Below are 25,499 nucleotides of genomic sequence, written 5' to 3'. Positions count from 1 at the left end.
CTAGAGTCTGTAAATATTAAAACCATAAATATGTTATAACCATACACATATACACAAAACACAGCAGTAGCAATATTACAAAAGGCAGTGCCTACTCTCTCTAACTGCTTTTTGTTAATACCAATGCAACACCAAAATAAATGCTATTGAATAGGAAGCAAACCCTTCTTCAAAGGTTGGTGGCAGTAAGCCAAAGTTCAGGTCCAGGCTCCCATTAATCTGAGGTGACTCTGAAGCTAGATCACTCCCACTGTGTCAAATCTAATCAGTGAAAGAGAAGCACAATGGGAAGATAACAACTATCAGTTAACACTAAAACTTGCTGAGCAGGAGCTTTCTTTTGCCACCATTTGTAATTAATTCTCCCTTTTTCACAAGTGCTCACCAGGCTTAACAGGGGATAACTTTATTACATATGAAATATTATTTAGGGGTAAGGATTAATAGAAACAACCAGCATGGGACTGGAGTTCCTGAATCGTGGGAGATGCTCCTCCATGTTTTTAAGTGAAGTTTCAGTGAGATTGCACTTAGCAGACCACTGGGAAGTTGTCAACTCTCCAACTTTTTCTTCTTTTTCATGCAGTTCTGTTTCAAAGCCTGGTAGGAATAGTACGAGAAGGGCTAGAGGAGACAACTGTGCCAGTCCATTGTCCTTGCTAATGATCTTCAGAGCAGCATCCTCTCCTCAAGATCACATCATCTAGTCCAATATCTCCAGTTCTTCCTTCCCCTTTCTCCCCTTTGAAGATAACCTGGGAAGAGAAATAGAATGATTGGACTGCAAAAAGAAATCAAAATGAAAGAAGCCTTGGTTAAGATATGTCTCAACAAGTAAGAAACCCCAGGCAACCAGAACTGATTCACAGAAGTCTATTTATTTTTGCTCAGAATTATGTCTGTTTTTTCTGTTTCTTTGTTACTATTGCTAAGGTAAAGTTTTTAGAAAATTATCTGTGGTAATTACAGCTTTAATATTGATTTTAGAGCTAAATACTGTGCGTGTGTTGTAGCCTGCTCCTACCATGAACATCATGATGTGTGAGCTTTTTAGACCACCTTACATATAAGTCACAGCAAACCAGGTCCCGAAGCACCTAAGTCCCTTCTTCAAATCTGAAGTAGAAACTACCTTCAAACTAAGCAGTGGTTGAAGAAAAATGCTGAGGTTTTGGTATTTGTTTATCACCAGTGTTTCTAAGCTTTCCAGGTATTAAAAGATTTTCCATGGTGCTTCACACAGCTTGCTTTGATTGCATTAGACCCTTTTGTGTTACTGGCATAGTTAGGTCATCATTTACCTCCTTGGCCAGATCAGCTGCAGGCATACTGAAGAGCAAAAAACTGTGCAAGATTGCACACGTAATCTCCCAGCATTATCAAAAATGACATTTTCAGTATCTTTGCCCTGGTTTAGCCAGTTACTAATCCACAGGGGATGATTCTTCCTATTTCATGGTGCTGTATTATTTAAATCACTGTTCATGAGGAACCTTGATACAGGCCACTGTCCTTTAGACTGCTCTTTCCTACGTGGCGATTCCCTTAAAAACAACTTTATGAGATACCTTAATACAGATAATTTGTCATTTCCTATTTGTCTATTGCTATAGGAGGGATATTTTTTTGCATAAAACTAATATGAGAAAATGCACAATGACTCTTATGCTTAATGTGATTCCATTGGCAGGGATTAAAGGCTGAAATTGGACCCAGAAGACAAACAGTCAAGTGCTACACCCGTCTTAAGTGTCTTCAGCTTCTCGTGTGAAAAAACAAAAAGGCAGCTCATGCACTGGTACTCACACTCTTGATGCCTTGTCCTCGTAAAGTTATGTGTGTCTGTCTCCAGCCATGGCCACCATTCCTTCCCCAGACAGCTGGTCCATGAGCACCGTTTTTCCTTACAAAGACTTGGAGGGTGCCAGAATGCAGCCCAGGCACTTTATGCCTGAACGACAGGCACAAGTCACCGGCCTGAGCCGTGTGGCCCAACGGCAGGATAAGACGCGCTACTCTTCCTCCTTTGCCTTTGGGGTCAGAGATGGTAAGGTACTGCCCGCCTGCAAAAGAAAACCCAGGCAGTTGTGGTGGTTGGGTTTTTTTTAATTCTGTTATGTTGCAGGACCAAATGTACAAGAGTCATTAAAAAGAAAATCAAAACATAAAAAAAGGGCTCCACAAGGTCCAGTGAGCCTTAAACAAGGCAGGGAGTTTCTTGAATGTGAACCAGAACTGATGCACCTGCCTCCTGCAGGGTAAGACTTTTACAGCACTACTCTCCTATTTACATTAGTACCAGGTTATGTCTTACCAATCTAATTTCTGTTTTACAAAGGAAGTAATACCTTTTTTGAAAATGAAAATTTCATTTCTGCAACCACTTGGTGACTGCATGACTTTAAATCCACAGTGACATTAAAGCTTCTGTGTACATATAAACGCCTTGTAAACCGCAGTTTTTTGCTACTGGATAGATGAATAAGAAGGCCAGCATAAATGATACCATGTAATTGAGCTACAGTTCTGTCCCTTTCCTTTTGTTTGGGAACTGTTAACAAGTTAAGTCAAGTATCAAAGCATATCCATTCACAAACACAGATATCTTTTTTTATTTAACCATAATTTAAGCTATTAATCTGGATTAGAAACAGAAAGCTAGAAATGGTATTGGTTTTCAAATGGCTGTTAACTTGGTACACTCCCTGAAGTCTTCTCTAACAGTAAGTAAATTGTCAGTGAACATGCATACTTCATTCAAAACCCTATTTTTATCTCTGATCATGTATGAAGTAAAGGTGCCTTCATAAAAACTCCTAGAACACAAACATGAAGAGTAGATGATCTCAGGTGTGGCAACATCCATTAAACCTAAGGTTAATGAACTTAAGGTAAAGGTTGCATTTAGGCTCCTTAATTGAAACCAATGATGTAGAAATCCTGGGGGATTACAATATTGTTGCTGTACAGAGTCTTTCTTTACTCAATTATAGGATAGAGAAATATTTTTTATTTAAATTGTCACCCTGCTATTAGTCAACCAGAGCTTTATGTTTTTGAAAGCTTCTTTTTGAAAGCCACAATGTTTTCCTCAGAAGGTGTAAGATTTAATGGCACTGAACCAGAGCTTGTTGCACACTGAAAAGGAAAGCCAACCTTGTCTCCAACCCCCTACTACTACACAGGGTTTTAAGTTCTTCAGTCTCAGTGAGATTTAACGAAGCAAGGTATTATAGTGCTGTCTGAGCCCCAGATCTGCGCTTGGGCATGAGGTGGGATCCGTTTGCCCAAGGAGCTGTTACAGTTTTTGGTGGTAGGCTTTTTTTGTGGGTATTTTTAATGCATTGGTTTTGCCTCGAGGTCACTAACTGCTAAAATAAGCATAATAGAGTTTAAATCACTGCACCTGTTTGTTGTAGATACAATTATATCACTGTAAAACTACTGCCTTGACTCATTAACTGCATCTGTTTCAGATAGTTTCAGTGACTGAATCCAATCAATAGGAAACAGATTTAGGTAAGCACAAAGCCAACGCATGCCTGCAGGAAAAGGTCCCCTCACACCAGTATTTTCCGCATGCAAGATAAGCTCGGTAAGGCTCCATTCAGCATGGCACCTTTCCAAATGCAGATTCTGATAAACCAATAAATAGCAAACTTTGAAAGGTGAAAGCAAACACTCAGGAACAAGCTGTGAAAATAAATCCTTGCAACAAGGTATTGCAGACACGAGGGAGTGGGTGGGTGACTTCAAGGGACTAGTTTTAACAGGTTATGTCAACAGCAGCAGAACATACACAGGAAACAAAAATCTGGGATTGTCCCTGGGTGGGAAGCAGCACAGGAGGGAAAAAAAGGCTTAAAAAAAATAAAGCCAGTTAAAAATCATAGTTCTGGAATTTAATATGTATTAACAGCAACTTCTGAGCACAGGTAATGAACGTGCTTTGAGTGACTTTCTCAGACACAAAGTGGTTTTAAGTCCATTTATCAAAAAGATGTTTGGATTATGTGTGATCTTTGTAAATGCCAGCCTGCAAGCAGGAGACAGCTGCCTGTTGTCTCATCTGCAGGAGGAAGGCGCTCTGCTCCCCAAGTCATTCCTGAGACCTTTTAAGTGTTGTAAATCAGCATAGAAGAGACTAGAACATGCATGTGGCGGGGAGGTGGCCTGCCCCATCAGTGAGGACAGTACTTCCACTCAGACGGCTGAACAGCCTGGAAAAGGTGTCAGGTGACCTGCTGCGGTGGCAAACGACTGTCCCATCAATGGCACTGTAAGGCAGACATCTGTGATGAGGTGGTGCATAAGGAAAATGGCTTTCAGTGCCCTCACCCTCTCTCAACTTAACCTGTAACATTTTACCACCTGAGAGCACGTTTCCTTCCAAAGTCCACCATCCCCTCACATAATGTAAGCATTGTGCACTTCAAAGGCTGCTCTTCTGGGTATGAAGTAATCCCATCATTATGGGGAGCCAGAGATGTGTGTCTAATCCCCAGAACCGTGGGGCAGGCTCTGCTAGGGGGAGGGTGTGCAGGCAGGGACAGCCAACCTCTTGGTGCCACACAGTAAAATCAGCAGGGGACAAAATACAACCAAATCCCAGCAGTGCAGATGTGCAGTTCTGCTGGGCTACAGTGGCAGAGGTGAGCGATTACAAGCAGTTGCTGCTTTGGCTTCTCCTATACTGCAAGTGGCAAGTACACGTTCCCTCTGGTATTCATTGCAAGGTCCCTTTATACCATCCCAAACATACTCAGTCTCTGCACACAAGCACCTAACTTGTCTTCATTCCAGTTACTCAACAGTTTTCCTATATACTTGTTGCTGTAACTTGGTGCAAAATTCAATAAAATCAAACTGAGAGGTTAAACTAGAACATTATATTTGGCAGCAGAACAAAGACTATTCCCAGCACATTCTGTGATTTTGTTAGTAATATGGAAATAATATTTGCGTGGTGGTTTGAAAAATAAGCTTTGTTTCACCGTAAATAAAAGTTGTTCTCTAGTCCACATTTTTGTTCTTTTTGATTCAAGACAGATAACCTCTTACTGAATACACTTTTATGCCTTCAGAGGCATTCCTATTGTGAAGATACCAGGTATGATAAAAGTGCAAATTCTCAATTGCTCTTTCATACTGGGAATCCTCAGTTCTGATTTTCACATACAGAAGAGGTGGGAGTGTGATATATGTCCTGGAACTAAAGGGAACAGAAGCTGTGTGAACTCATCATAATGTGAGAACTGTCATCAGCCTCAAGCCTGGGCAGTTCTTCACTACAGGATACAATTGTTCAAAAGTATCTTACCTGACGTGTCTCTCACTGGCTCCCAGTGCAAGTCATCATCTTTATCTTTGATCCATCCGCACAGTCCACTATCAAAATTACAGCTGTGTACCAGCACACCTAGGCATAACAGAGAAAACAGTCAAAACCACCCTAAAAAACCCCAAAACCCAGTGATTTGGATTGTTTTGCTTGGGAAAATACAGCAGTTTCACTTGTGGCTGACCCCAGCAACTAAGTATGAAAATTAAATGCAGAAGAAGAAAAACTACAACAATAAAAAGGATGTTAGTCTTGTTATTAACAATTCACACTATTTTTGTACTAAATCTGTTGTTAGGAAATAAAACTACAAAGGTTCATGTATGTGGTGGGTTTTTCTTTTTATTAAAGCATAGTTTAAACAAGTGGCGTAAGATGTAGGAGTCCTATAAAAACATATAAAACCTCGAGAAATCTCAACAAATCCTAAACCCTGAAGAGGAGATGTGATCTTTACCTGGGTCATCGTTTGCTTCAAATTCATCTGCAGTAATCCCTCTTTCAATTTCAAGTATTTCAAACAGATTATTGCTCACTCCAGGCTGGCGTGGAACTGTGAGAAAAGCAGTTTTTCAGAAATGAATGAGATAAAGGAGATTAGTAACTTACTGCCTTATCTTTAATAAAAAACAGCAGAGCAGCTCTGGGCATCGTGCTTCTCATGGAAGACTCAATATATTTGATTATATTTGACATGAAGATTCATAAACTCTCTGCCTATGTGATTCATGATTTACAGTGTAACATTTACCTGAGCACTGTAAAAGGTGATTCCAAATCGGTTAAAGGCTCTTCAAATGAGAGCTCCTTTTGAACCAGGGGAAAAAAGAAAAAAGGAAAAAGCTTTAACCTTGATGCACACTATTTTCCTCCAAATGCACTTTTAAATATAGTGCTTTCTCAATAAAATAAACCCACATTAGATCCCTCACTCAAACTTTGTGATCCACTCACCTTCCACAGATGTTTACAGGAGAATCTCAACAAGAGGAAGCAGTACTTGGAGGGGCCCACAGGTACCTAACCAACCTTCAGAACTCTGCTTAAGGTACACTCATCTAGCTGCAAAGAATTAGAGCTCCCTAAATCTTGATCAGAATTGCACTGAGACATGAGGAAGAGGAGCTCTAGTGGAAACTCGAATTACACTGCAATCATACTTTCTACTTTCCAGCACAGTCTCTCCGTCAGCTGCTGTTCTCAGCTGCAAGGAGAAGGAACACTCTCCGTGGTTTACAGGCCCAGAGGTCATCATCAGGCATTCAGCAGCCAGGACAACCTGAAGTCTAAGAGGTCTTTGTGGGAATGATGGCTGCCAAAGTCAGGTGGCTACAAAGACTTCCACGTACTTCTGAAGACCCTGTGCCAGGCTAAGTCTCCAGAAACAACAACCAATGTCATGCCTGATGGATAGCTGTCAACTAGAGAGAAACAGATTGCACTGGATAGAGCTGCCTTGGAAATTCCTCTTTTTTAGAGGAGGTCTGGTGCATAATTAATAACTATAGCAATTCAGACATGTCCTTAGATGTTACAGACACCTCTGGCACCTACAGTATTTGTAAGTGACGTATATATTAAAAACTTGACATGTTTTCCATTTGCATTGCTGATCTAAGTATCTTCGTGTCTCTATAGGCTCCTTAGGCAAGCAAGAACAAGAATTGAGATGATTTACTGAAATAAAAGACTTGTTTTCAGGAAATCAAATCAAAGGTAAGAAGGAACTACTTTTGCACCAGGAGAACATGTAAATAGCACCTCTGCAAGAGCTCCTCTAAAGGCAAGAGACAGAGGAAAACAAAAAGTAAGAATCAAGGAGTTTCTTGCTTTCTGGAATTACGACAAAATGATCAGCCTGACAAAAAGGTTGATCAAATGCTAATGTATTTTAAAATTAATACTATTTTGTATAATTAAATAAAACACTTGAAGTCTGTAGGAAACCAATTAACGCCTTAATTTTAAGAATCAATACATCTCCTTTTTTAATCTTTTATAGATTTTAGATTATGTCTGTTTGCAGTCTAGGATATTAATGCTCCCGCAGCCTCAAGGACTTTAGGCTGGCTTGGGCCGCAAAGGCCTCAGTTGTTTGCAATAGTGTTTTTGATGCTTTGTTTAACGTGATTTTTTTTTTTTTTTGCTTAAATGATTAGAATTTTGAGAGCAACATGAAAGAAGCCTTACGAGTGTGCAGTACATTCATGCACAAATACTATATTCAATTATATAAAAGAAAAAGCATCTGTTTACCTCAGGCAGCAAAAAATCAAAACAGGAATGCTCCAAACCATCATTCACTCACGTTTAATCCCTCACAAAAGTACACTGCTCTTTCCTAAGAACAATCTCTTGTGTAGGCAGGACAGTTGAGTAAGCACATGATTCAGCAGCAGTCACACCTGCACAGCAGTGCTTACGGCGGTACAAGCTCTTCTGACGTATAGCAGCATACACACTCTCACACTGCTCTAACTGCACTACAGTCACAGACAACTGTAAGCAGGAGCTTATGGAGTAGATACGTGTGTGAACTGTCCATGTTCACGCATGTGTCTAGGTGGTGGCCTAGACCACCACTGCTATGGTGCATGCAGTAGCTATGAACACTGTTCAAATTCAGCTGCAGTGGGTTTGCTCAAGGATGTTAAAAACTCGTAACTCAATTTCTCGAGCTTACTGTGGGCAGCCACCTGGGACAGCAAATTTTGCAGAAGTGTTTACTTACAAAGCCTGCTAAGCCAACAGCAGCCTGTAAGTTACCAGCCAGTAAGTTACCTGCAGCCATTTCTGACAGGACAGTGCCTTAGACAAGCCCTCATAGAAGAGTTTCACCTCACATTACAACCATGCTGCCGGCTGCTGCTCCCCATGGAATGCATCAGTCCCCATGCATGAGACACATCTATGCTGCACCCACAGGGACTATCACTGTGCTTTTCCTCTTCTTGGGCTGTGCTAAGGTAAACAGGTCCTGTACATTTCCTACACTATCAAGAACAAGTTAGCCATTCGCTTCACAGCTGCTGAGCACAGTGTACGTACTGTGGCTACTACTCTGGAATGGACACACAGCCTTTTCTTGCAGCATCTTTACATCTGCCACATCCTCACGTCACAGGGATGGAAAGAGGCCAGCTCACAGCAGCAGGCAGGACAAGCGAGCTGCCCTCTTCCTGAGCTGCCAGGAGGAGTCTAGCCCATGAGGAACCCCACAGTGCCATCACCCCCGGACCAGCACACAACCACCAGTGTTGGGATGCCCGCATCCCCTTCTCATCTAAGTTAACACTGAACTTGACCCTCTGCACCTCTGTATCTTCCTCTTCTTCCCCTGCACCTTCAGTTTTTCTTAGGGACCGAAGGCTCAAACCACAGACTCACAGACAGGTAGTTACAAGGCTGTAAATGAACACTGTGGAAGAGAGCGTGGAGGAAACCTACCACCTTGCTCTTTGTAGGATACTCGGGTCACAGTCTCAATTCCCTTCCCAGTCCCCCATAGCTCTTGTTTATGGAAAATACTGCAGGAAATATTAGGAATTTGTTCTCAAAATTACTTCAGTTTACTTACTTAATACCATTTCTAATGCACTGCTACTTTATACAAATCTGAATTCCATCTGTGCACATATACAAGCATTCTCCAAATTAAAGTTGATATATTAGCCTATATAATTAAAGCTCCACAAAAGAAACACTTCTTCAAAACGTTTCCCTAAATTCCTCTCTGAGCACTGTTGTTATGAACTTCTAGAAGAATGTGTTGCAAAGCTTTAAGGTAGTCACTTTAGTGCTCAGACCCAATTAAAGGAATGTGCACTTGATATGAAACAAGAGTTACCATAAGAGATGCAGGACTCTAAATACAACCCATGTGTACACTTCTTTTTGCTGCGACAACTAATACGTTGAGTAGTGATCATGGGAGAGAGTATTTGGCTCAATTATTTTCTGCAAGCTTTCCAAACCCTTTCTGTGTGCTTTATATAGCATATCAGTGTGCTTTTCACTTAACTTCAATGGTTTGATAAAGCTTGTTAAATATAAACTTGGCCTCTTTTTCTTGGAGAATTTTATAAGTTCTGAGTGAGCCAATACATCAACACTACCATATTCTCAAAGTTCATGAGCTAAGTTCTTCACAGATGCATGAATGTGGGGGGGAGAACATTTAATAACTGCATAAGACTGCTTTCTTTTCAGTTTCTTAATTCTTTGGGAAAACAGCAGGACTTTTTTTTTTTTTCATTTCTTTGTTAATTGCTGAGTTTGGGAGTATAAGAGACAGTGTGTACATGTCAGGTTATTTGTAAATACAGAATAAGCATTGTTTTAGTGTTACAATCCCCCAAAAAATGTGCAGTGCATCTTTATGTTATTAATAATTGTTACTAAGAATGCAGTGTTCTGCCTTGCAACAATCACTGTGTTCTTACACAGTTCCATTCCATGCAATAATCATGACCAAACTTCCCATTTGTTAAAAACAACCAAAACAAAGGACAAAGATTTTTAACTGAATAGTTACAATTGAAAGTTGTTAAATTCCACTTCCAAAAAAAACCCCACAAGTGATGAGATATCATGCAGAACTAGCAGAAAATAGCTATAAGAAAGGGCAGTCCAGAGGTCGGTCAGACTTGGTAAACAAGAATACATCCTCTGTGCCTCCAGAGAAGACACTGATATATGCTGGGCTAAAAAGAAGGGGCAACAGAGAGGTACACTTCACCCATTTTATTGGATACCCGCAGTGCCCAGGATATGTTGCCTAAAACTCCAGAGACTCTATTTCTGTAGTGGGAATTATTGCAGGAAGGGCTTTCATGGACTGACCCACCCTCTACACTACCGTTTGCATATAATGGGAGAGACTGTGCTAGTGTGCAACCACTCTGCAGTCCAATCTTGCATTTCTCAGGCAGTTACAAGGCTCATTAACTCTGATCTAAACAAAACATCTTATTACATATCTTTCCAGAAGATTTTCTGAAAAGTAACCTGTCTGCTTTTCTATGAGCACAGCCATTCAGGAGGTGCACAGTGCCACCTGAGTTCCAGGGAAAGACAGCTAAAACAAGTAGTCTACAGAAGCTTGCGTATCAGATCTAGCTGGAAGATTTACAGCAGAGGGTGTCATCTGTAAGTCTCCTAGATCTTATGATTTGATTTAGGTCCAGATTACAAACAGGAACCAAGTGCCTATCATCTTCGATATTTAAATATTAAGACAAGTACATTTTATTAGACGTATTATTTAATAGATGTCATCTTTAATAGAAGACAAACAAAATGCTATTGTAAAATGATGCTACTCTACTGGTATCATGGAATAAAAAAACCCCACATTCTTTGGTTTTAGTATTTTCCTTTTTTTAACATGTTCAAGAATCACGTAGCTGCATTTACTGTAGTAAGGACTTTTTAGTTACTGAAAGGGGATCAGAAAGAATCAAGTTTTAATCCAATCTTTAATTTTTTTAATAGTTGTTATGAGAAAAATCTCGTAATACCAATCTGTTCAGCTCCACTAAGGACTAAGAAGGAAAGCTGCCAAACTATCTTTTTACAATGATAAGGGGTTTTGTTCATGTTCTGCTGATATCTCATATTATGCTTTAAGTTTATGCTTTTAATGCTTATCACCCAGATCCTGATGGCAGCAGAAATTCATTGTCTTATTGAGCAGTTCATTCTATATCCATCTGAGTAACCAGGAAAGATTCCTCTGTACCTCGCTGTAGTTTCTATCAGCCCTGAAATAGTTAAATATTAAGCCATTGCTGCATTCCTCCCTCATTGCCATTCCCCCCATATCCATATCAGGAGAAGATTATCCTTGGTGCCAGATTCCACTGTCTGCATCTGACTAAGTGGTTCAAAGGCCAAGTGTAGGAATTCAATTTTCAAAAATACTCATTTTTTTGTTCTCTTAAAAGGAGCTCCCCAAAGTCACTGCAGCTTCTTAGGAAACACGTAAAGCATCTAAGGAAAAGCAACAAGCCAGTACCTTTCAAAAATTGCAAAGGCATTTAGATAACATTATCAGCATTATTATAATTTGTGCTCTTTGCAGCCACTGAACAGACCAATTTCACTGGTCCTCAGATGACTTCAAGCTGAGCAGCACATTAAAGAGTGCTCTGAAGTGAATGCTTAGGACAAGTTTACTCAGCGTGTGGGACTGCAGGTCAAATAACAATGGAGAAAACAGGGAGCAATGAGTCACCAAGGGTAAGATCAGAAAGAGATTCAATAATGAAAACTTAATGCTTGCAGAAAACAAACACTCTTGCCCAGGTGTGCTTCCTCTTCTGATGTGGACCAATCCTAGACCACCAAGTATGTTTGCAGGATTTGGCCTACTACACTAGGACACCTATCAGTGCACAGTGCACCAACAACCCCTTTGCCATGGATTGCCCAACAGAAGTACCACCTACTCAGATAGCTACACAACGCAGCATTACTGTCATGCTGCTTTGTCAAAGTCTGGCTAAGGGTTCAGAGCCTGAGGGAGAAAAAAAAAAATGAAGGAAAAAGCCCATGCATCATCAGATAACCTGGTTTAAAGACACAACTTTAAATATTGAGGTCCTCAGCAGATGCTAAGAGCTGGAAGATCAGAATTTCTAGTGGTTGCTGGCTACAGTGCTCTCTGTGCTGGGTTTTGCCCATCCTTATGTGGTAAAATGCTACATTTTGTGATTCTCTGGGGTACAACAGCCCTTGGCAACACATGAGGAAGCACCCATCTAAGAAAACACCATAAATCTTCTGAATACTGTACAAAACTGAATTCCTACTTCTCCCCTTCCCCACAAACTCCTACAATATCAGGATTCAATAGGTGAAGTAATACCTTACTCTACAAGCAATGCTTTCCTTGACATGGTAGCACATTCTTCTGGAACAGAACTGGTTTGCACCCAGCTGTGGGTTTCATATCCTAAACAAAGGCTTTTATGTACTCACTACATAAATGCCTCTAGACAGGGAGAAGGTGAGAGGGGACCCAGCAACTACCTAGATTATCCTTTCAAAGTGGCCAGAAGATAAGAGAGGGGGACAAAAGTGGAAAGGAGAGCATAAGAGATAAAAGAGAGAGGAGAAAAGGCACCAGCTTCATTAAGGATCACATTACTATCATCATGCAAACTTCTATAATCTAGAGCACAAGTGGAGTATGCCTTCAGTTACACGGTTATGTCACATACACATGTGTATCAAGTATATCTTTAGCAGGGGACAGCAAAAATAATATGGGATTAAAGACACATATCTATTGACTTGATCTGAGGGGCTGTCTGTCCCTCTGTTACCTACTCAGGCCAGTAACAGTTGCTGGAGCTTGACCTGTTGAAATCCTGCTGTACTGTGCAAGAAAGGCTTTGAAGCTATGTATATCACCAACCTCAAAGGGTGGCAGCTGACCTAATTAAAAAGTTGATAAACACTTTGCAAAGATGATTTTTCCCATGTTTGTTATGTATACCATAATGTAAGCTTACAGTCAGAACCCAAACTTAAAACACATCTATTTTCCTACTTCCCAAACCCCTGTATCTGAAGAACATGTACTGAAAGCATTACCTGCAAAATATAGCCTCTAGGGACAATCCAGAAAGACTAATTGCAAATGATAAGCTTTATATAGGGGATTGTTACAACTTCATGAAAATAGCTTAAAACTATCCCTCTGATTTAGAATTCAAGATAACACTTGCAGCATGAGACATTTGGGAAGCGTAATGCTAGAGTCTAGAATAATTTCCACAGAACTCTGTATTTTTAATGACTGGTTCCAATTATATTAAGTTTTGGGAGTCTTTACTATATTTCTTTTTAGAATCTTACATAAAAATGCTTTTATATTTTTAACTGAATATAGATTGTTTAAAAAAATAACATTGAAAAAAGCAAAAGCACACTCCTCTGAGTAGTACCAGGATTTATCTTCACAAATTCTAAGTCAGCTTTTGTCTCTATTTTAAACTTATTGAACTGTCTACAATAGATAAAATGTCAACAGGGAAAACAAACCGTTTTTCACAAGGAACAAAAAATTTCCCTGTGTAACAACATACGAGAGCATAGCCCAAGAAGTTACTGCACAGATGCCAAAACAACCGGAAAAACACCCCCACGTTGCTTGTACACCTGCTCTGAGACAGCAAACTTTTCCTCCTACTACACTGGTTCTTTTTTGTTCAGCAGCTTCATTGTACAACAAGCTGAAGGAGAAGGACTGATCCAACCATCCTCCCTGTCTTTAAAATTAGATGCAGAAATTGGGTGTTGAGTATTTCTTGGCAGATATGTGTAACTCTTGCACATGCCAGTAATGTCTTCCACGGTATGCACTGAGGCTGGTGTAGAAATGGTGCTGCTGATTTCAGAGAAGCTCTTAAAATGATATGTGTTCATGCTATGAGAATCTTTACTATCTTCAGTTTTTCATGTATCCGTTTTCATAGCTGCACTCTATAAAATTAGCCTCTGTGTTATTTTTACACAATTTTCCCACTGTCTAGTCATAAACATCCAAAACTATTTAAATTCGTACACTACAGGTGATAAAACATCTAGACATGCTCCCATTTCTTACCATTCTTAAAGGTATGGAAATATGCTGAGAGTGACTCCAACTCTCTGAATTTGAATCCATTGACCATTTATGAGTTATGTTGCATTTCAATAGTGTTCAATAAAATGTCTTTCATTTCTCCAAAACTTTTTTCTGAAGGTATAGTTAGGTTATCCACTTATACAAGACAATATACTCACAAATAATCGCAGGAAGAAAAGTGAAAGTTTGGGTTGAACTGATTCAGAACTTTCTCCCCACATTTTTGTTAGGTAATGAAATCAATTACTTGTGCAGCTTTACCTTATGACCATATTTAGTTTTATGTCTTTGTTCTCACTGATAAAGTGTTCCAAAAACCCCAAACAGTACAGTGCATACTTTCACCTCACTGCATCTAGAATTCTGATAAATGAAAGCATATGTAAGATTACTTACTGAACACATCTCCTCGGGGTTTCTGAGGGTCTACCTGGATCCTGTTGTCATCTGTAATTCCTTGGGAAGATGTAGTTTCAATGGGAACATGTGAAGGCTCTTCAGTTGTTATCTGGGGAGTGGTTTGTGGTGGTAGTGTAGGTCTTAATGTTGTAGGTTGAGGTGGTGTTGGAGGTGGAGGCCTTGTTACCGGCCTTGTTGTCACTGGCACATACCTAGGGGTTGGCTTTGCTGTCAGTTGAGTTGTTGGCCTGGGTGTAGGTTGAGTTGTTGGCCTGGGCATAGGTCGAGTCGTTGGCCTGGGTGTAGGTTGAGTTGTTGGCCTGAGTATAGGTCGAGTTGTTGGCCTGGGTGTAGGTCGAGTTGTTGGCCTGGGTGTAGGTTGAGTTGTTGGCCTGGGTGTAGGTTGAGTTGTTGGCCTGATCACTGGTCTTTCTGTAACAACAGCAGGTACAGGGTCTGAGGGGTTGCTTTGTGCCTCCAACCTCAGGAATTCTATTGGTTAAACCATTGTCTCCTTTAGGGAGAGTGCTGTTGCCCTTGAATATATGATATGGATCAGGTGGTTCAATCATAACATTAGGAATAACTGCAAAAAGAATCAAAATGGGACCAAAATGGACATCTGAATCCTTACTCCAGAAACTTAGCAATATGTTTCATTATGACACAAGAGTCTTTGCTGAAATAATTTCTCTTCTTCTGAATGTTTCCACTACTTAGAAACATACTTTGGCATCAGCACTGCTGAATTATCACATCTGTTTAGAAAGCATTTCTCATTACACCAGTTTAGAGATGATTTAGAACGGCTGAAAGCCATCCCCACCTCCTCCCAAGCATCAGCTCTCTGGAAGCATTGGCAAAACTTACCCAGAAATGCTGTTAGTAAAAAAGCATGTGAGTTAGGCAGCCCTCTAAACTGGACAAGTTTGTACTCAGGAGCAGAAGCAAGTTTAGTAAGACTCCAATGTTACAACTACTTTAGTCACGGATAGGCATATAGCTTTGGCTTAAGAAAGTTATCTTTCAGACCTCCCCGCTTCTTCTAAGCTTTTCTTCTTGTCAGTAAGCATTAATCATTTTACAGATATTAAACCCAAGCAAATAGCCTTCATTTAGATCCTTACCTTTGCCAAACACCAGGAAACTAAGTAAATGGCACTTTTTCAACCTCCATGAAATAGAGGTGAAATGAGCACCACCTACACCATGGTGACAGTGCCTACAGTACCATCTCCCCAGTATCTTATAAAGAAAAGACAACAAATTTTAACTTGGTTTAACAAGGTCAGTTTCTGCAGACATGAAACATGAGAACATCTGTTTTGTTATTTGTCATTTTCTATTTGCTAGTAAGCTTTTTATATCACACCGGAGATCTTAAAAGACACAGTAAGAACTCCAGTCACATATTTTGTGTATGAGTGTTTCAAGTATAACCCGCAGCTAAAATGAAGAAATACTGTTTGTTAAACAATTAATTGTTTGATGATAGTAAGTTAAAAGGTTTTCTCTCTGGCCACCTGTTTATCACTATTCTTTTGAATATCCTGTGGGTTTCACATTATGGTATATTAAAATCTAAAACGCACCTTGGGACTATGTCCAGTAACACGTGTGGAGTGTCTCCACATATAATTGCAAGCACTCAGGTTGGGAAAAATCACCTTAGCCAGACAGCTATAGCTGAAGGAAACAAGTCTGCAATGGTACTGCTCTTCAAAGAGATCAGTGAGTCACCAAAGACCAAAACACAGATATGAACTCAGGGTCCTCAAAAAGATTCAACAGATATGATAGAGCTGCACAGTCTGGAGTGATGTCAAGCGTGGCCAATTCTTTACCAAGGGGGGCGGCTGCTTCTCCCAAGAAAGAGAAAGGTGAGGAAGGGAATTTGTCCAGAGAAATCCTCCCTCTTGGCTCCGCTCACATCTGGGAAGCAATGGGGAGTGGATGGGGTGAGCAGCTGAAATGGGGCAATTGCAGAGTGCATGTAACAACAGAGTATGAGTAATATGTATCGTTTGACCAGACGTACCCTTCTTACTCAGTTGTTCTCATCCTGAAGCAATCTCTAGAATCCAGCTGTGAATAGGGAGAGGTGAATTTCTTTCTAATTATGAAAATGTGTCAGGGAAAGGTATTTTTAACAAGGCATGCCAAGACTCAGAAAACTCTGACTACATTCCCTGGCCCCTTATTAAGTATTAAAAATAGGTAAGAGAAACTAAGCCTGATAGTGCTGTATCTCAAACTTTACAACATAGGACACATTTACTTTCAGAATTCCTTTCTTTTAAAAGGAGCATTACATACGTATGCAGTTTGTTCCATTGTCTCTGTACCCTTCTTTACACTTGCATTTGTAGGATCCAGGGATATTGTAACATCGTGAAAAACTACCACACTGATGGTGCCCAAGGGAACATTCATCTATATCTGCAACAGAAAGTTACATAAAAAAAAACATCTGCATCAAAGAAATTTGACTTGCCCCTGCAAAAACACAGACAGAAGTATGGTCATTAGGAAAATCTATTGATTTTGAAAAGTTTAATAAAACTGAATTGCCAAAGGGAAAAGGAAGATAGTCACAAATCAATGTAGTGATACAAATGTGAGGGTAAAAGGGACTATTGTGCAACTCTGGTATTGATCAGCTTATATCTTAGCATCAGTTTCAATGATGTGCTGTGGGTAGATTGCAGTTGAGATCATGAAGATCACAATTTTAATAAACACTTCTACAGGTGACATGATAAGAAAAGAAAAATTGAGTGTTGGAATTCATATGTTCTTAATCACAAAGGCATCAAACCATTTTTTCATTAAATGCTTCCTCTATTATACATCTGTGCAAATGTTTCTACATCAAGTAGAAACTGCTTGAAACATCTAATACGGCATTTCCATGTTTGTTGTAAGTGATGCAAGCAAATATCCCCAAATTCCAGTGCTCTGCACAGAGATTTCTCTTGAAAAAGTACACTGAAACAAACATAAAGCAATGCTTCATTGTCTCCACACGATCTTTTTTTCAGTGAAAGGTCCATACCCCGTTGAGGCACTGGGAAACTAAGACAGTGGGACCTGGGAACATCTTTGTTGAAGGTCATACACCAGCTGAATTCCAGTCTCATGTCCAAAGACAGGTTATTTCCCAGCCCCTGCCTCTTCCCCACCTGTCTTCAGGGGAAAGAAAGAAAGTTAGGCAGCCAGGTTTGGAAGGAGCTGGGGTCTGCTCTAGCCGCATCATTTTATCTTGGATGTTGGGGCATGCTACGGGGCACACCTGTGTTACAGCTTAGACATAGCCTAAGCTCATACAGTACTTCAAACCCAGAACTGCCTGTGCACAGTGAATCTTGCGGGGACAAGGGCTTTGGAAAGGCCTAAAACAACCTGCTTCAACATTTCAACCATAAGTAAACATTCTTCTTTAAATCATTAATTTCAGTTTAGAATATACAGCTCTATTACATGCAAGAAATAAGTTGTTAGTACCATGGCATTGGTATTTGCCTCCGATGTACATTAGATCAAAGCCTTTGTGACACCTGCAAATGTAGCTTCCAAAAGTATTCACGCAGTGCCTAAATTGTGGACAGATGACTCTCCCAGTAGCACATTCATCAATATCTGTGGAAACAAAAGAACTGCATTATTCTTAACAGCAGTTAAAATCCGATGTATACTGTCTAAATTAAACTGGGTTTACATAATGAATACCTAAAGAAGAATAAGCAAAGTATTTTTGATAAGGTCCTTTTGGCTACAAGTTGGCCAGCAAACAGGAATACCTCGCCACTTTCTCCGGCTGTGCCATCTTAGTTCAGCTCTTGGTCACACACCCTGATTTTTATGGCTCCATAGCCACAAGCCTTTACAAATACTGTGAGTGACAAGAGATGCACTGGCATAACGAGCGTTGCTACTGAATTTGGAATGCTTGCTCTATGCTTTTGCCATCCTTCTGCTTGGTGAAGGTACCCTTCTCCTTGGAGAGGAGACATTCTCTAATTCCCCACAGAACACACAATAGCTTCTTCATGGCCTCAAAACACTCTTCCTTGAAATTTTCATGGTATTTGTCTGAAGAAAAGCTATTTTCTGTTATTTCTATAACTTTCTTTTGTCTCACTAAGCCCTGCCTGGTTATAAAGGCAGCACCTGGATTTACAGGCATGGAATAATAATAAACACTACCCCACTAGTTCTTTTTCTGAAACATGACTGAAATACTGTTCCTGTAGCACAGATCATGCACACATATCCAAAGTACATCACCCTGCAGCAGGAAGTGGTTTGTTTTTTTTAAATCTCAGGTGTCCCTAATCCATGACCTGCCTATCATGAAATCTTCATCTGCTCAGGACTTGCTCTAAACAGAGAGTTCAAGCTAATGCCAGGGGTGCAGTATTTCTGGGTCTCCTACCAGTTAGTTGCCGCAGGCAAAATGCTTTTTGAGTACATGCTCTGTGCAATCTCTTCCCCTGCACAGTGCCTGTGCTGTAGCTGACCCCTCTCTCAAAGAGGTTGGTTACCTAAATGACCTTAAAACCTCCCTGAGGTGCTGATATACATGGCTCCCCTTTGCCCTGTCAGGGGCTATCAGCAGTACCTGAAGCAATACTTCAGCAAGTGACGTCCAGGCAAGGACAGAGGAGCAGGAAGACACAGGCGATGCTTAGTAAGTGTTTGGTGCCCTTCATCTCCCAGAAGCCACTGCTCTTCATGCTGACTAACAAGCCAGGCAGAGGCCCAAGAAGCAGCCGATGCTCACCCAGTGCTGCTTTCACTGTCTGAGAAACTCTCAGATGAGGTCAGGCTGATACACAAAAGCTGCTTGTGCTACCACTCGCTATGTAGCGCTGGTACATTGAGCTGAAGTCTGCCAAGTTCTTAAATCCTAATTCTTCACTGAGGCAGAGACCTGCCATGCACGGCTGCCTCTGACACATGCCGCTCCTGACGTTTGTTGGTTATCTACAGGGCACAGTTCAAGCCTTTGCTCTGCAGCTCTATCAGGCTCTTGATCTATGCGGAAGCAAGGTTTTCTCCATCCAATTCTTTAACCCAAAGGAGCACTTCAGCTGCAGGTGTCAAGAGTGCAAAACAAAGCTGAGCGATGCACTGCTACTCGTCTAAGAGGCCTGAACGAGCCAGAGAGAAGCCTGAATCTCTTGCACTGCGGAGAAAACACATTACCACAAAACTGCTGGTTGCTTAGAGTAGCTACTCAAGGCAGGGAAGATACAGCTTCAGAATCTCCAAAGCTGTGCTTCCCGCAGCCAAAAGAAGTGACTTAAAGCTATGAATCACTGGCTAGATGGGCTCTCCCAGTAGCTCCTGCTGGCCATGTCCCATTTGGCATGAAGAATTTTGCATGAAGGACAGCAAGGGTTCATCCCCTGAGTTCCCACACTCCTGGCCTGTCAGACTGCTCTGACATAGCAGCTCTCCTTTACTCTCCATCAAGAGTACTTCTGCAATGCTGTGGTAAAGGCCTGAATGACAGAGGGAACAAGGCCAATACTGGGCATCTCTCCACACACCTGAATCTCCCTATAAATCGGCCTCTTGATTTGAATCTATTATTAACGTTTTAGTCTTTGAGTACAGTGTTACAAATTCTACCATGTTTCTCACTGCCATTTAATTTACAAGCCACAATTTTCTACCCTTCATTAAAATGTTATTTCAAGGCTGCAAATTTCGGACTCGTGATTACTGTTTAGTTGGGGTTCTTCGTTGGGGCTTTTTTCTTCTTTAAACCACAACTTCAAAATACAATCTAGTAAGAAAAAGATCAGCTGCTGAACAGACCTCATCATGGCAGGGATTATGTTCTTTAAAAACGAATGTAGCCTGTCTGTCTTCCCTCTGTACATACTCATGTTTTTGCAAATTCCCATAGGGCAAGAAGTATGTTAGATGCTAAGAGCATTGTAGGGGTATCATTTAATTTTCTAGGCAGTTACACATTCTAAAGATACAGGACTGAACTGCTAAGCAAAACACTGTTGAACACTGACACAAAAATAGTGGAAAATAGAACAGTCCACCACTTGCACTTAGGATGAGATGTGCGTGGATGCTTGTTGCTGGTGGAAAAAACACTTTTCAATCATTAGCTACAAGATGGTATGCAAGTGTTTACAAACTGGTTTTCTGCAGCTCTCAGATACTCAGATACAGAGACTGTGGCTTCTTTCAAGTCCATGGACCCGTGCCAGTTCACACCTGGACCAAATGGTATAAAGCTGTTTGTCCGCCACAACATGCTGTGGCTTGTACCTGCTTCCTCTGAAAACCAGGGCATGAAGGGGTGATTTGTATTCTCATCTCAGCCTGGTCTACCACAGATGTGCATGCCCAGACTTAGTGCCAGGGAGCTGTTCCAAAGGCACATAACACAGGCAGCACCTAATGAGTGTGATGGTCAGTGTTCAACAAAGAAGTCAAATTACAAAGTCTTGCTTCTCTTTTGCTGTTGCGACCATACTACCAACACAAGTACTAAACGACTATGAGATTGATTTAAAAATAGTATTCTAAGGCCATATTTTCATCTTTACACAAACAAACCAACTAGAAAATATTTACTTTACCGTAAAGATAATTCTTTTCAGTCCTCAAGTAATCTCAGACCTTCTGAAAATGTGTAAACTGCTTAATTTCATTAAATGAAAATCCCAATCCAAAAACCTGGCAACACTGATTGATTTGTTGATTCAAGAGTCATGAATCATAGTTAATCCATATTTTCACTCAATACTCTGCTGAATTATTTTTCAATTCATTACTTAGTTTATACGATTTACCTTCACAGTCAAATTTTTGGTGGCTCTTTACTGATTGTCTGGAGGGAACATTTTAACAAGAGAATGATCAGCATGGGTTAAACTAAGACTAGAACAATGCCTAGAGGAATTTCCACCTGTGCTAAAAATAAGCATTACATTCCCAGCTGTCTTTCAGACTTTCTTCAAAAGAAGGATTTTATGAGCTGCAGCCAATGCACACTTCAGGTTTTTTACCATCATCTACACTTCTGTTTGTACTGCAGCAATATCCAGACCCTCACCGGAGCTGACAACCTCTCCAACAGGGACAGGCTTGTACACATGTGAGGAAAAGGCACAATTCCTAGTCCCAAATAGCTTCAATTCCTGGAGGTATTTACCGCAACTCAAACTTGAGAGAGAACACAAAAAGGGTGCAAAAAAGGGGAGCAGATCATGTTATGACCCATAAAGAACAGCCAGACATCTCTTGCTGTGACTACTTTCTCTGCATTGTACGGGGCTGCTCTGAAACTTTTTTGGAAGCTTTTAAAAACTAGTTTATGAGCTCAATCTGAATTATGCACACCCAACTGAAATGTGGATACACTGGTTCTTCACCTTTCTGGGGGAAAAAAAGTATTCTTTTGAAAACTACACCAAAGAACTGAAAGAACTTCATATAACTGGTTTGAGTGCTAGACTTCAGCATTGAAAGTGCACTGTATTTCAAAGTATGAAGTTTGCCTGAATATAAAAATGAGAAAAAGGATCTTGCAAGTATTTTTCTGGTAAATTTCTGTATTTGGTATAATTTCCTTGAGACTGTACTTAAACCATTCAGCTCACTATGGCATGGCACAAGCCTTTTCAAAGATCTCTGCCACAATGTCCCCAGTGATTAATCACAATTCAGTCCCCTCTCAGCATGTTACAACTATGGGTTTTTCATCCTGTTCTTCCCATTCTTTTGCATAGACAGACGTGCCAAACATGCACTTCAGAAAGCCTCTGCCTTACAGCTGAGGCTGCTCCTAACATCAGAAGATCTAGAATCTGTTCCTTTCTCTGCCAACAAATTCTTGGTCAGTATGGGTCAGCCACTTGGAGAACCACCTCCCCTATGGACAGCCATGATACCCAAATGGATGATTAAGGCATCCACATTCTCTTAGATTCTTTCAGTCCAAGTGTTGTTACTGGTTATAGCCAGTAGCACTGCATAGGATATAAGTAATAAAATCACCGGAGCATCATATCCACTCCAGATGTATAGTTAATAACTAATGAAATCACATGTCACACTGTTCTTCAGACCGTAGTATAGTGTGGCATATACACCCTGATTAATCATAAGCACCTTTTCCACATTCATGAATGTGGGAACAAAACATTTCACTTTCAGACAGTCTGAATTCCTGAGTTTATATTAATCTGGAGCTTTCACAGTATGGAAGAAAGACAGTAGCTTCAATCCCATTAATACTGGGAGTGTGCATGGACCTTCACCTTGTCCAAGAATAATCTCAATGATTTACTCAAATCCCTCCACCTCTGAGCCTAGGCACCACCGTGCTGTGTATGAGGGAGAGATTACCTCCCCATTCCCTTTTTTTTCATGCAGGCTGGTAATTTGGAGTCTCTGTTAGCAATAGTTTAAAACGACTGAGTGACAAGAGTCATAAGGGCTGAGAGCTTGGATACCAAGCAGCCTGTGTGGGCTTTAAGCAATCAATGAAACTTGCAGGACTGGAGGAAAGCACTCATGATCTCTGACACAGACCACCTGAGCGCACCTGAGCAACATGCCTGTCCCAGCTCTCATTAGTAACATCTGTAAACTGCATGTATGATGCATTCTAAATACATCTAAAACTCTCTTGAACTGCATCCGATGTAAGGATAAAAACATTTTGGAGAAAAAGAAGATTAACCTACATTTGACCACCTACCTATGCAAGTCCTGCCGTCAGGCCCTAGCTGTAGTCCTGGAGAAGGACAGCGGCAGCGCACTTCCCCTTTCAGCACATCACAGCCATACTGACAGTTTGCCATCAAGCAAGAAAGAGCATCTAGGGAAAAATAGTTGAACATATTTAGATAATGGCCCTGATCAGTACCAGAAAATGACTGAAAACTGTGGAGAATTAAGACATTATTTAATTATGACAGAAGTGGAAAAATGCTCGTTGAATTTGACAGGTATCCATTCAGGCTTTAAGGAGCAAACACATACTTAGTAAATTTTTACTTTCCACAAATTGCATCTCTAGGGGGAAAAAATAAAATACATAAAATCACCACAATTGTAGCATATTCCTTATGGAATGCAGCCCCCATGATGAACACGAAGCCTCCTAGATGGCACTGCCATTTTAAAATAAGAGTATTTCTACTTAAAAGTAATTTCTCCCCCCTTCTCTCTGTCCAAACACTCAAAATATCCACTTTCATGGGAGCAAGTAGGAACCTGATCTCCAGCGAGATGACAGTACAATTTTATACCAGTCAAACAACCAACATCTGCAGCTTTAATGATTTTACATTCATAAGGGCATAATACAACAGAGCTGCAGATGTCTTGCCGCAATGAAAACTGCAAGCACTTGTCCCTGAAGGCCAATTAACATGATTTACAGCACTGAAGAATGCTTGGGGGGAAATGTGTAATAAAACTAATAAAATCAAAATATTTGCTCTAGTTTTGTTCAGCCTAATTTCATTAGAAAAAAAAGAAGTTCATATTGTGCAACTGCCTCATTTCCAGCAAGATCAGTCTTTTACTCATCTTCATTTCATCAAAGTTTCCCAGGGAAACTTAAGCAGGGATTTTGAGGAGCTTGGAAAAAAGCAAGCAACAAGCCTTGCCGTACTTGAGCACGTTCCATCTGGCATAAGCATGTAGCCGTTCAGACAGTAGCACTTGTAGCTCCCGAAGGTATTCATACACCGGTGTTTGCACGGCCGCGGCTTTAGCCCACACTCATTTAGATCTAAAATGAAGGGTACAAGGGAAGGGGGTGGGAAAAGAAAACATACCAAGTTTGTGTGACAAAACTACTAGTTCAAGTTCCTGGGGAAAGAAGGAAAAAATATGGCAATGAGCTTTTTATATGCAGTCTAGCTGACAGCAAGTATGCAGAACATCCTGCATGAAGCACTGTGCACCCCTCCTGCCAAGTGGTGTATTTTCTGTTTCACAGATATCCTTTCAAAAATGACAGTATTTGCATGAGATTAAACACCAATACAAGTGTCATTAGGGAACACACAAGCTCAGGCTGCCCACATCTTGCCACTATTCACATTGATGCCATGTCCAGGACCAGCCAGAACTGTGGAGAAAGAGGAGGGAGAAAGCAAATGTCACTGCTGCAATCGCTATCAGTGATTTTGATAGCGATTCAGTGATCCTCTATCATGCTTCAAAATTAGTTGCAGAGGAAGGTAGGAAAGCTGATGCTAACCTACTTCAAACGATCTTACAGAGAAAATTTATTCCTTACCATCTAGAAAATACTGACAAAAGTATCTGGCATCAGCGATATTTGTCAAGGACTATCCATAAAGGCTATTACAGTTTAATACAGAATTCACACCTTAAACTGAAAATATTCAGCCTACAATTTTCATATTGGTAGAATAGGCTTCTAACAAGAAGTGAAGATTGAGTGAGGGTTTCCTTCAGAATTCTCTTCCAAGAATACATGTTGGGTTTATTTGAATAAACCAGAATAATTTGTTACTTAGTTATTTGTGTACTGATAAGTAAAAATGGCAATAAAGGTGAAAATAATAAATCTGCTCACAAACCCAGCCAGCAAGTACTTAAACAACTGAGTCACCAACTCTCATCTCCAGTACTGCACAATGATGCCTGGAGGTCTGTTACAGTAAGGGAGTCACTGTTATTTCCAGGAATCTTTCAGAGAGCCATCTCCACTATTAAGCACTTTCTCAACAAGTGTCACTTTACAAAATAAATGTGTAACAGAGCTAAGTATAAAATACTCAACTAAAAGCAGGGAGAAAGGGAATGCTGAAATTAAGCTGACAGAGCAGGTATTTAACAGTGTCTGGGCTAATTTCTAGTGCTTACATCCCACTGCATATCAGCTCTTAAGTTTAGCTCCTGAAGACTTTACCTTTAAGAACTGTCTTGCACTTATTTCCAGAGCCACAACCACAGATCCAAAGTTGAAAACAATAAGAATTTATGACTGTTCTCAGTTCGCTGCCTTGCATAAAGTATAGATTGCATTATGAGCCTTAAATAATTGGATCTTTCTATAGAACTCTGAATAGAACACCACCATCTGGTATGAAATATTCTTAGTAC

General features: G+C 40.5%; 1 protein-coding gene across 1 annotated transcript; it reads right to left on the bottom strand.

Moving 5' to 3' along the window:
• Positions 1-659: 659 nt before the first annotated feature.
• On the bottom strand, positions 660-24,153 carry NPNT (nephronectin; the record flags this gene model as incomplete). Its single annotated transcript, XM_010019247.1, has 9 exons — positions 660-755; positions 1,807-2,063; positions 5,321-5,419; positions 5,799-5,894; positions 14,373-14,807; positions 16,692-16,814; positions 17,880-18,014; positions 23,113-23,232; positions 24,034-24,153. Coding segments are annotated over 9 exons (1,481 nt in total), but the record flags the coding sequence as incomplete, so codon positions are not given.
• Positions 24,154-25,499: the final 1,346 nt, after the last annotated feature.

The sequence above is a fragment of the Nestor notabilis genome, unplaced genomic scaffold (genome assembly GCF_000696875.1).
Source record: "Nestor notabilis isolate BGI_N333 unplaced genomic scaffold, ASM69687v1 scaffold24807, whole genome shotgun sequence".
In the NCBI taxonomy this organism is placed as follows: domain Eukaryota; kingdom Metazoa; phylum Chordata; class Aves; order Psittaciformes; family Psittacidae; genus Nestor; species Nestor notabilis.
The sequence above is the reverse complement of the archived record's forward strand: the minus strand, read 5'-3'. Positions and strand labels throughout refer to the sequence as shown.